This window comes from Diaporthe amygdali (genome assembly GCF_026229845.1).
Source record: "Diaporthe amygdali strain CAA958 chromosome Unknown NODE_21_length_814164_cov_65_183785, whole genome shotgun sequence".
Classification (NCBI taxonomy): Eukaryota; Fungi; Ascomycota; class Sordariomycetes; order Diaporthales; family Diaporthaceae; genus Diaporthe; species Diaporthe amygdali.
In genome coordinates, this window is record NW_026517041.1 from 170,633 (window position 1) to 182,661 (window position 12,029).

At 53.8% G+C, this 12,029-nt stretch overlaps 4 protein-coding genes across 4 annotated transcripts; 1 reads left to right on the forward strand and 3 right to left on the reverse strand.

The window, feature by feature from the left end:
- Positions 1–728: 728 nt before the first annotated feature.
- On the reverse strand, positions 729–2,831 carry J7T55_001438 (uncharacterized protein; the record flags this gene model as incomplete). Its single annotated transcript, XM_053145533.1, has 1 exon — positions 729–2,831. The coding sequence occupies one exon, from the start codon at positions 2,829–2,831 to the stop codon at positions 729–731; it is 2,103 nt and encodes a 700-aa protein (XP_052991700.1).
- A 1,173-nt stretch (positions 2,832–4,004) lies between these two features.
- J7T55_001439 (uncharacterized protein) lies at positions 4,005–4,310 on the forward strand (the record flags this gene model as incomplete). The annotated part of the gene is made up of 2 exons (XM_053145534.1): positions 4,005–4,062; positions 4,123–4,310. The coding sequence occupies 2 exons, from the start codon at positions 4,005–4,007 to the stop codon at positions 4,308–4,310; spliced, it is 246 nt and encodes an 81-aa protein (XP_052991701.1).
- Positions 4,311–5,208: 898 nt separating this feature from the next.
- Positions 5,209–7,444, reverse strand: J7T55_001440 (uncharacterized protein; the record flags this gene model as incomplete). Its single annotated transcript, XM_053145535.1, has 2 exons — positions 5,209–5,637; positions 5,693–7,444. 2 exons carry the CDS (start codon positions 7,442–7,444, stop codon positions 5,209–5,211), a joined length of 2,181 nt encoding a protein of 726 aa, XP_052991702.1.
- A 3,071-nt stretch (positions 7,445–10,515) lies between these two features.
- J7T55_001441 (vegetative incompatibility protein 4) lies at positions 10,516–11,742 on the reverse strand (the record flags this gene model as incomplete). Its single annotated transcript, XM_053145536.1, has 2 exons — positions 10,516–11,522; positions 11,583–11,742. 2 exons carry the CDS (start codon positions 11,740–11,742, stop codon positions 10,516–10,518), a joined length of 1,167 nt encoding a protein of 388 aa, XP_052991703.1.
- Between the last annotated feature and the right edge of the window lie 287 nt (positions 11,743–12,029).

Sequence of the window (12,029 nt, forward strand, 5' to 3'; positions counted from 1 at the left end):
ACCCCCCACTCAGTTTTCTATCCCTTGCGTCGTTTCACCATGAACCTATGAGCCCTTGTGCCCGCGATCGAGTTTGTAACGGAATCGGCCGTTGAATCACTATCAGACGCACTCTGCCTTTTTAATACTTATCCAGCTGAAGATCTCAGGAGCGGAGAAATGGAGAGTGTCCAACCACAGCCCATCCATTCGTAGTAAAAAGCAGCGAGCTACGCACCAGATCACGAAATAGGCTAAGCACTTATTCTCACCCGCCGATCAACACTATGGTGTCGAGTGTTGAGTCGACGTGGCCATCCACCGAGATGAATAGCGGTCGTTCTTCAGCTCGAGAGGTGACAGGAGCGACCAATGATCTCCTGAGCTGTTCAAGACCGGTCTTTTATGGGTAAGGAAACGTTGTTATTTTGTCAATAGATAGGAATCATGTTGTTGTGCCCCGCAACGAGCAGGAACCAGATGAAGTCAAATGGCCATTTAAAGAGTGCTTTCGGAGAACCACAACATAGGCTAGCCGGCTGAATTATATGTGGCCAAGGTGGCAGCCCGAGGTAAGCTATATGGTCCAGCCAAGAGTGATCGAAAGGGGACATTGGAGTAGGACTAGTTGCCAGGGATGGGCCTTTACCAACTCGTACGACCTGCGACAAGACAGCACTGTTCCTCGATTATAAGATATACAAAGTCATTCAACTATGGAGGCTATAGGCTGCGCGTTGGTGGCGATGCTATACATAGGTGCCATTGACAGTTGTATTCAGGAACCCCGACCCAGCAACACCGACCAGCGCATTCGTCAACGCGCCGAGCCCATCCGTCGAGTAAATGCTCGTCATAACAGGCACCACGCTCGACGCCTCGCACTCGTGGAACCCGTGTGCATCCACAACCTCGCCATCGCCAACGCCCCTCTTAGCCTTGCTCCGCTTGAGGTTGATCCCCGGGCTCACAGTGCCGCAGTTGTACTGCGACTGCGCGGCCCTCAGCTCGCATATCTCCGTGGTCTTGCAATCTCCGGTGCACGTCGACGAGCCGTAGTTGCGATTCTTGCGGGCGTAGTACTCCTGGAAGACGGCGTCGTCGGTCTCGAAGAGCTCGGTCAGATTGTGCCAGAACGCAGGCGTCAGCTCGGCCGCCGGATCTGTATAGCCGAGAAGGCTGCCGTACGCGTCCTTGACGCTGTAGAGGACTTCCCAAGCCGGGCCATCGGTCTGGTAGGTCGGGCTAGACAGGTTGGCATAGTATACGGCGTAATCTAGCACGCCAAAGGTGACTGGGTCAACGTCGTAAACGCGGAAAGTCGGGTTGCCAGACGTCGGCGTGAGCGCCGGCGCGATGTAGCTCGCCATGGTCGCCGTGGACGCCGACTGGCCCGTATAGTTGCTGTACGCAATCTCGAACTCATCCTTGTGCGTGTGCCCGTAGAACAAGCCTGCGATGGTGCCGTCGAAGCGCTGGATGATACTGTCGAAGTAGGCGCTCTGGTCGTGGAAGGCGTCGTTGGAGCCCAGCGGCATGTGGCCCAGGATCCAGACCCGTTCGCCCGCCGACTCGGCTGCCTCGAGTTGCGTAGCTAGCCAGGCGAGCATCCCGCTGGGGTCATGCTCAATCGTCTTTTCGTACAGCCAGAAATTCTGCCGGTACCAGAAATTTGTGTTTAGTGAGATGATCCTGAGGTTTGAGTGACCCTCGGCGACGACCGAGTAGCTCCCGAAGTTAGACGAGACCTGAGCGGCTGCCGCGCTGCCGATCCATCCTTCGATGTCGGACGAAAGGGTGTCGTAGGCCCACTGGGTGCTGATGGTCGTGTCCACGCTCGCGGGCGGAAACGAATTCACTGGACTGCTGTCATGGTTGCCAATCACGGCGTAAGTCTGCCCGATGCCCTGCATGCGGCCGTAGGCATCGTTCAAATCGTTTGTAACCTCCTCGTCAGTCACGAGCCAGACGGCGCCCTCGACTACATCGCCTGTGAAGATCGTGTACGCCCGGTTGGGAACCAACTCCTCTATCGCCTTGTACAGGCTCTCTTCCAAGCTGAGCGGGCTGTCACACTCCGAATTGCCGTACGGTCCAGCAGGGTAGTCGGTCACCCCGGGCTCATCAGCAGAGGTGTAGGGCCGGCAGCAAATGTTCTTGGTGCAGTTGTAGCTCGCGCCGGTGGTATAGTTAAGGTCCACATGGATGTCGCTGATGTGCACCACTTTGAGGGGCGTCTGGCCGCTTGGCTCCGGCCTGGTCGCGTTCGCTGGTTTCTCAGACAGGGATACCGAGTAGGATGTATCGACCTCGGGCCATTGACACAGACCGAAGATGGTCATACAGAACAGCTCAGAGGTCTTGCTCGGGATGTTCATGTTGCGAAGGTCGTGTGCCAGGATCGGCCCCTCCAGCCCGATCGCACCGGCGCAGACATCTTTGTCCTCGACACCCAGCCCTTGACAAACATCGATGATGACGCCAGAGAAGGCGTCGTTGCCGAGATGAGCTAGAGCTTGCAGGACCAGGAGGAGAGCCTGGCATCCTGAACACTCGGCGAGGTCCTCGATGGCGGTCAAGATGTCAGACACGTCGTCTCTTTTTGAGTGCTGTTTCGAGTAGGCGACCAGGGACCTGCTCATCACATCGCCGACGGTGACTGCATTGGTCAGGAAGGGGAGAATGAGTGACAGGACAAATCCGACAACGAACGACAGCCTCATCTTGAAGGAGAGGGCAGTGCCAGTGGGGGCACGGTCCAGGTGTGGGAGAGGACTCTGCGCTGTCAATGGTACTGCGTCCACAGGTGACGATGGTATCGCCAGTCCCTGACGGGCGGCGGGCAAGGCCATCTTCTTATCATGGGGCGGTAAAGCCCTACTCGCTGTCACAGTAGTATCGTCGCCAGCGATAGCCTACCGCGATGCCGTGTTGCCGTTGCCCATACGCGAGTCACCAGCACGTGGGGTCGCAGGTCATTTCCGGTGAGGAGACACGCGCACCGCTCGTCGACGCTGAATGGACGCCGGCTTGGCGTTGCCGTGCTCAATGCGACCACACCCAGAACCTTGACCCGCACCGCATGCCAAGAACGGCATCGTGGGGCAATAGCACCGGAGGCTGAGGTGTGAAAGGGGTAGCTCGCGCGTTGTAGGTCCATTAATACTGTCGTTTGTTAATGCTACGACTTCTGGCCAGCCCTCGAACCATTCACCCGTTAGTGGTGGGGCCTGCAAGCTGTCAGTACACAGATTGACGACGGTGACCCGTCCCCTTTCTTGGTTGCGAATGAACTTGTGTGAGTGCTGCAGAACCTACTCACACAAGCCGTCAACCTCCAGTGCGTCTTCAATTGTGTGTCTACTGTAGACAGGGCTAGTTATCACAGTATTGGAGTTGTATTCCGAGTTCCGAACCTAGCTATCCATTCACTTGCCGAGCAGCAAGGTAAGCAGCCCTCAATTGAGTGCAATGACGAGCAGCATTGTACAAGCACGCAGTCATTGCTGATTGGTCTAAGGTCAGACATCTACTTGAATAGCTCCAAGGGCATCATAGGCACTGTTCACAATGTGCTTCTAACCCCAAGCAGCTGGCGCCTGGGCATCCTCTGTCCGCTCAGGTACATGTGTCTGGTAGGGTATTGAACCTACCATGCGGCGGTCACTAGCAGCTGAGGAGTCCACGATGATTGCTGACTGCTCAATTGTCTCGGCCACAACATGTGCTACTGTGATGCTGTCCGTGTGTGGTGAGATCATGATGATTCAGCAGCGTTTTCGTCTGGACGGCACAGCTCTCCTCTACGTCATCGCCATTAACTCGGCTGGATGGATTAAAAACAGCAGAGACATTGGTGGCTCAAGAAACCAACCCAGTACCATAAGCTGCCCTACACACCTATGTTCCAGGGACATTGTGACCAACCATTCCCGATACAAGGCATTAATTGGCACCCATATAGCCCTCACAAACATCACCTACCACTTGTTAATCACCTAAGAAGTCGCTAAAACTTCGACAATATGGAGTCCGCAAAGCAAAAGTTCCAGGAGGCCGTTGAGAAGACCCGGGCCCCTGGAGGTGAGCAGATACACCCTGCACTCATACCTGTACCTTGTGTTAACGTGATTTCTACTGCAGATGCAAAGGGTCCTCCAGGTGGAAAAATGATGGTAGCGCAGCCGTCGAAGAACGATGCTTCGATCAGCAACACTTTCACAACCCCAGACCGCACCGCAAACTCACAACCGGAGGAGGACAAGCATGCGTCAACAGGGAGCAGCGCACACTTCGGGACCAGCTTCTTCAAGCCTGGAAGCGCTACCTAGCGGAGGTCATAGTTGGAGGCGGGGAAGTAAGAGAAAGCCTTGGCTTGTAGAAGGGAATGGACAGAATTGGCGGGAAATCAAGTAGCAGGAGGTTACAAGATGGAGGAGTCTCTGCAAATTGCAGGGCTCTAAATAGGGGTCAATTCTAGGCCTACTGATACTGTCAACTCGCTCAAAAGTGATTCATCGTCACAGTAAAATGCATATCACAACACGTCACATCAAAAAGAGAAGAAGAGCAGTGTAATCAGCTATTGATTTATAAGTACCCTTGGTCGCCGCTGTGATGTGCAGGCTGGCTTGGTGAAGCCTCATCAAGGTCCCTATAAGCTGATAATAATTCCCTCCTTGACCACCACTAGAAGTGGGGTCTACCAATGCCGTGAGGTCTAAGAATGTCCCTCAAGTCCACGCCTGCCAAGTTGGGCTGTGGAGCTATTGTGATCTTGCTTTCAGATCCGTAGTACTCATCATCATCTTCCCCGTGCTTCTCTCTCCTTTCATATCCCTTCGCCCTTGTCGCAAATCTGACATTGCCGGTCTGCTTGTGTCCAGCTGACTCGGCCGGGCTTCTTCGGGTATTGTGCTTTGGTGATTTTCGAGTGGAATGAAGGGTTTTTTCCATCTCGAGAACCCCTAGCAAGTTGTTGCTGAGTATCGCTGTCGATATCAGACTTGATATTGTTGGGTTGCCATCCTCGGCTGCTGGTGATCACTGTGCCTGCTATTGATTAGCGTCAAGTTCGTCAAAATAGAGACCCAACAGAAGAGGATGTTCCGTCAGTGTTGCTGTAGAGATATGATCGAAAAAGCCGAAGGCCACGTCGTTCTCTTGAAGTGGCTAAGGTTTGTGACAAGGACTTACTGTAGAGTGAGACGCCTAAGGGTCCTGGGAGTCCTACTCCTTGTTCTGATTGGCGACCGAAATCTCGTACTCCAAGTAATCCGAGAACGGGCCTGAAATTGCCGGGTCGACCGCCATTCCGGCGTTGACGTAGTCGACATAAGTGCCATCAAAGTGGTTGAAGTGATCAAGTGGCTGCATAGCGCGCCGATCTGCAGAGTCCCGATCGTCTTGAACTGAAGTGAGAGCGCTGGTCGCGACGGTGTCAGAGGTGGCGGGTGCTGCAATGGCGCCGACGGACTGGGGAGCAGTGGAGGAGGTCCGAGGGGCCTCTCGCACTGGAGAGACGGTCAAGTCGATAGTCTGAGGGGTCTCTGCAATTGAATTGTCAGGGCCGCTCGCCGCTGGGTCAGAGGTGACAGTCGCAGCAGTGGTAACGACAGCACAGGGCTGCGTGGAAGAGGCCTGAATTGCACTGGCTTCCTGGTAATGCTGTCAGAATTCTGATATACTAAAAGAGCATAGACTGAGCACTTACAGTCATCGGGTTGACGTTATTGCCCATGATCTGGTTGGTCGCGCCCTGGGTGTTGGGAAGCAATTGGCCAGTAGGGGTTCCAGGCGCGTGGGAGTGATGGTAGTTGTTAACGACCGAGTTGTAAAACTGCTGGGCGTCAGTCATGGGACCGTACTGGGTGACAGGCATTTGACCGTGCTGGTAATCACTCACCTGACCGCTCTGGTGGATGCCAGCCTGACCGTTCTGCTGTTGAATGCCAGCTGATTGCTCATTCTGAGGCAAGCCAGCCTGACCATTCTGCTGGAAGCAAGGCTGGGCAAAGGCGTTCTGAGGAAAACCGGTCTGGTCATCCAAAGTGAAACCAGCCGCCTGATCGTTGTTATCGAAGCAAGGCTGACCGTCTAGAGCGAAGCTTGCCATCTGGTTGTTGTGATGGAAGCTGGTCTGACCGTTCGGCTGAAGGCCAGCCGTGTGATTGCGCTGGACAACCTGGCGTTGAAGGGGAATCTGCGCGCCATTGCGTTGAGCTGCTATCATCTGGCCCTGCTGGTTCGCCTGAGGAAGGTTGAGCTGCTGCTGCAGGTCCATTGAGGCCTGCTGGGCGTTCGTGTAGTTGTAGTTCCCCTGGTAGTTCTGCTGGTTCAGGTGATCGTTGGACAGCTGATACTGCTGGTTGTCGAACGTCTCGTACTGCTGGTTGTCAAACATCTCGTACTCCTGGTTGTCGAGCGGCTGGTACTGCTGGTTGTCGAACGACTGGTACGGCTGGTTGTCATAAGACAGATACTGCTGGTTGCCGGACTGCTGGCCTTGCTGATCGATGTAGTTTCCAGCCACTTGAGTTGGTTGGTTGGTAGCTTGGGCTACAGCACTGCCAACCTGACCCACAGTGTTGTCAATTGGTGCCGGCGAGGCCAGATCGACAGGAGTTTGGGAGGCCTGGGTCGAGCCAGTGGCGATGCCGTCAGCTGGAGTTGACTCCTGAGTAGCAGCGCGGCCACGCTTCGGAGTATTGATGTTGATGTAATTGGCAGTGCTGGCACGTCGAGGCTTCTTCCTGGTCTTGGGCGCCGCAGGAGTGGCCTCGTCGCCCGCGTCGTTCTCGTCATTGTCCACTTCGGCCGTGGCAGCATCTCGCTTTCTGCCAGGCATGTTCTTCTTCGCAAACTTGACCTCGTCGTTGCGCTGACCGTTGAGTTTGTCGTTCTCAACCTTCTTTACCGCCTCCTCAGCCGCCTGCATAGCAATTCGCGTCTCCCAAGTCAACTGTCCGGTGAACAGATTCTTGCACAACGACTTGCTTCTAGTCAAGGATGTGATAGCATCGCTCATCCGATCATCAAAAGAATCTTTCTTTGCCAATCTCAGCGAGCTCAACAAGCCCCAACTTGGGATTGAAAGCTTTCCACGCTGCACCCGGTGGACAGCCTTGACCAGCCTCGCTGCAACAATCTGGATCTCGAACATGTTGAGTTCATTGATGTGTTTCATCGCAGTTGATGGCTTGCCATTCTTGTTCCAGGCGTCCTCGGCCTGGTGGGTCGACTTGATCGCGTCATGGAGAAGTCGGACGTAGTGCTGAAGCTGAGCATCCGTGAGGTCGCCGAGGCTAGCATCGTCTGGGACAGCCTCGTCCTTCAAAGTAAGGTAGGCATCGTAGAGCTGGTCAACCTCGTCCACTCTATTGACCAAGGGCATCCAGGAGCCTTGCGCTGCACACTTAGCAGTCGCGAGGCGCTCCCGCATCAGCTTCACAGTGTCGGGATCCATCTTGCTGAGTTGACGACGCAAGACCTGAGGCTGTGGAAGTAGTCAGTAACTAATGCGCAGCTGGGTCGCAATCAGCTAGGAGGGCAACAAGGGAGTTGAAGAGCGAGGAATAGTAAGAGGACACAATTCAAGTTCCTTTGGGAAGAAAGAAGGTGAAAGTGTACGATAGGTAGAAGGGAAGCTGTTGGCGTTAGGGAAACAGTCGCTGGTGGGGTAGCAATAGCGAGGCAAGGATTTGTGGATGGGTAGAAGGGGAAGAAGGAAGTGGAATCAACCTTTCCGCAAGGAAGCTGGGAAAGGTGGCCAGCCCGGTGAATTGTGGTAAGGACGCGGGCGGGGCGAGAGGGCTTTGGACGTTTGTACAGACCTTTGACTGTGATCAAATTGAGTGCTGTGGAGAGAGCCACGCAACTCTGGAAGTATTCACTCTGAGAGTAGAGTATTGGCCGCTGCCCTAGAAGAATTCGCCGATGATACGAGGCTGAATGCCTCTTTCGCAAGTCAGCCCGAAGGTTCAGTGATGGAGAGAAGATTCGCGATGAGGGACACTGCTTGCGGAGGAGGTGGAACGTCGTTTGCCAGAGATTTGGCCGTTTGACGACAAGGTGTGCTTGAGGCTTGGTGATGGGAGGGAAAAGTGGCAATTGGAAGTTGCTGGTGGGGAGAGGCTGATGGGAAGAGGCTGACGACGGGAGGTGTACCAACCCTTGGGCCCACTGTTTCTGGGCAGAAATTGATGGAAGGGGACTGACTTGCTGAAGGCAAGTTGCCAACGTGTCTGAAGAGGGGTTGTCGAAGTATGGTGTAGTCGTAGAGTGCGAGGAAGCTTGCCAGGGTGTTGGTATGGTGTTGTGTGAAGGTAAAGGGTTGGGGAACGATTGCTGATGGGAGGTTTACTGACCTTTTGGGCTTCTGATACCTGAAGGCAAGTCAAGCTGCTAATTGCAAGCTGGCCTGCTGTCTGAGTTGATGCCGTCACAGAGAGACGGTGTCGCAGAGTGACAGGAAGTCTGCGGAATTGTTGGCGTGGTGTTATGGGACAGTGAAGGAAGGGGAGAGGACAGATTGTTAAGGGGTGAGGTTTACTGACTTTTTTTTAATGTCCGCAAGAAGTTGCTTTCCTGATGGAAAAGTCAGCCGTTTGTCCAAAGTGACAACTGATAGTAAAGTTGCAGATTGATAGCGGACTGAAAGTAAAGTTGCGGAATTGTTGACGTAGTGCGCTGTGGTAGTAGAGGGGAGAGGAAAGTTTGCCAACGGGTCGTTAACTAACCTTTCTTGCTACTGATAGCTGGAGATCAACCAAGCTGCTGACGGTATCAAGAAGTTCGCGACCTCGCAAAGTCTTGGAAAGAAGACTTCGAAGTTGTTAGCAAAGGGTTGCGAGATAATGTAGAGGTCAAGAAGACTGTTGATGGGGTGTTTACTGACCTTGAGGACTGTCGACTTGTGAAGGTCAATTGACGACAGGACAGTCTTGTCAAGTTGGCGAGGTGGAAGAATAGAAGACAGGAAGGGTTCGAAATGGTCGGCGTGGTGTAGGCTGAGGTGGAACAAGTGAATCGTTTGTGTAAAGTAGTGGGTCCGTATGCGACTTTCAACCGGATCGCGAAGTGATTCAGACGTCTGACCGAGTTAGTCGTTTGTATCGCGAAGTCGTTTGTATGCCCCTCCACCGTACGGCGTGCGTATGGCGTACGCATACTTCAGTCTGCGGTTATGGGTCATTTGTATATAGGTATCAACGCTGCCCGGACCAGCCCCTCGTAGTCCCGGAATAGGGAGCTTTGTACTTCTAGCTAGCCTTTGGCCGACTTGCTGTGTATTGCGTGGGAGAAGCTGTCTACTGCAAGTTCCTCCTCTTACTTACTCTCAAGCAGCTGGCAGTGTATGTCCATCCAGCGACACCCGTGCGACAGCAGCGCTCCGCGGCTACCATGAATCCTCACAACACATTGTCTGTATACTTTTGGAGAGAGCTACTTCCATATCGCTGGCACATGCGAGGCTGACCAGCACGGCGAGATGGGACAGAGGTGAAAACACAGGATCATCAGGGATCGTCTCAAGCCCTACTTCCATACGTTATTTATTGGAGCGACTGTAAGCCCTCTCGCCGACAACTTCCTTCGAAATTCCTCTAAAAGGCGACATCTGGACAGCCCGTGGGCACTACAAATGATTTCGACGAAGCTAGGTCTGCGGATGATTGTTGGAAAGCCGCATAAGGCTGAACAAGCTATTTAAAGAAGGAACATCAAGCCTAGGAAAGACATTACAGTCTCAAGGACGTAATCTAGGCCATCTGGGGAAAGTCTATTCTCTCCAATTGACAGACTACTACTATTCCGGGTTGTGGAGAAGGTTTGAAGAGGTGGGAGGTCTTCTAAACGTCCCGTCGTTGCTTGGCCGATCTGAGGGGTGAATGTAACTTCGGTGTCGAGGTCAGAAAGCGATATGTCTGTCTTCATCGCTATCACAATTGGAACAGCTGGGGCGGAAGAGGTTGCAGGAACATTGAGTAAGATCATTGTTACTAAGCAAAGGCTTTGTGTGATGCTGACGGAACTGCCAGAAGCAAGAGCACTAATGAGACGGATATTCTTGGACGACAACTTTGGGACGGCAAAACCAGGAGGGCGAGGCTGAAGATTTGATTACGCACCGAAATTTCGAAGGAGGTGTCAGTGATTTAAGGATCATGTTGGTCCTCTTTGGATTCAATTCAGGAGACCGTAATGTGAGGTATCATGGTGGAATGGCAGATCGGAGGGGGAGTTATCATCCTTTCAAGCACCGGCAGATCCCGCTCTACTTAGCAATTTTGTCGAAATTGCGGCAGCTAGGTATTGCATGTGGATGACAGGGATGGAAGAAATGCCATCGCATTGAAATTTGCAGACTTAAGTTGCGCTTTGAGTATTCGCATCTGGTACTGCTCTCCTTGTTTCCACAGATGGGACATCCATTCTGACGAAGGCAAGCTCAAGTGCGGATAGGTTCTTATTTCTGGATTGTTTCATGTACATCATCAATCGGCTCTATCAGCATATCAAAGTCTAGGCCAACATCTACAGCGAGTACGGAACAAGGAGCTGCTTCTCGTCCGTAGAGCTGGCCGCATCACTGTCCTCATCGTCCTCTTCCTCATCGGAGTCCTCGTAGTCGACATACTTCTCGATCAGGAACTTGAGGTCCTCCAGCGCCTGCGAGCGAGCCTTGGTGCCAGGGACGTGCGCAGAGTACATGATCTCTTCCTTGACAGCATACAGCCTGTTCCTGTCGTCGGCCTCCTCCTGCGGCTCGTCGGGCGGGTAGTTCTTGAAGTACTCGCGGCGGTACTCGCGGGCCTTCATGTGGTGGTGGTCCACGCGCCACATGCCCATGGCCATCTCATGGTGCGCATAGTAGGCACACGAGTCGAAGATGTAAATGTTGCCCGTCCGCAGCTCAGTGCCAATGTTCTGCTCATGCAGGTCACCGTGGATCAGGCACGGCTTGACTGTGCGGCCGTCCTCGGTCAGCCGGTTCAGCAGCCGCGGGATGACCGTCTTTAGTGTCAGCTCCATTGCATCGTCCAGCTCGGGCCACGAGCCGTTGACCTTCTTGTCGAGCTGGTAGACGCCCGACAGCAGCTTGGTGAAAAAGGAGGTCCAGTTGCTGTCCCACTCTGCGGCCAGGGGGAGCTTGCCGTCGTAGGGCGTCAAGTGGAAGCCGAACTTGCCCGTGGGCGATTCACTGGCCCGATGTAGCTCGGCAATCTTCTTGCCCAGCTGTTCAGGGTTGGCGGGCCGGTGGTCAATCTCGAGGTAGTCGCAGAGAAAGAAAGCACCCTCTGAATCAAGGCATTTGCCCGCCGCTTTGGCCTGGGGCACAAGTGATGGCACTGCTCCTTCCAGCTCTTTCATACAAGCAAACTCTCCGAGGACGCGGGGACCGGCAAGGTCACCCTTAATGATCTTGAGAAAGTACTCGTGTAGTGTGCCATCTGCCCTCTTGGTGGTGAGCTTTCCGGTTGCTGACCATGACGAGTTGCCATAACGCTCAGCGTTCACAATGGTCTCGTCATCTCCAATGGCTACAGCGGACAATGTCAGCGTGAGGATCCAATATAACGCGAAAGGGGGGCATATCTCACCATTTATTACTGCCTCGTCAAAAAATATGAGGTCAGTATCTCTCCTCTGAAGGGCCTTTACTTGGAATTCCTCGTATGGCGGGACTGGGCCAGTCTTTTGCTTATCCGTTTGTGCCGGGTCATTTTCCGAGTACTTGGGGGCAGATTCAAAGTGCGGCATCGTGCGCTACGTTTTACTAGTGTCAATAATCAAGAGAGGGGAAGAGGATAGGTCGTTTGCTATTCTCAGTCTCTTTCGCACATGGCTCTGGCGTGAGACCTTTATCCACCCGCGGGCACCCACTCTTCTTCGCAAGAAAGCCATTCGGGGCGGTCAATTGGCTCGAGGGTGGCGATCTGGTGCCAGTTCGAACAGGTGAATGAAACCTCTTGGCCGCGTTTCCGGGTGTGTTGGTTCTCAGCGGACACAACTGGCGGTTTTGAGCCACTGATCAGGCGGCCGAGGGG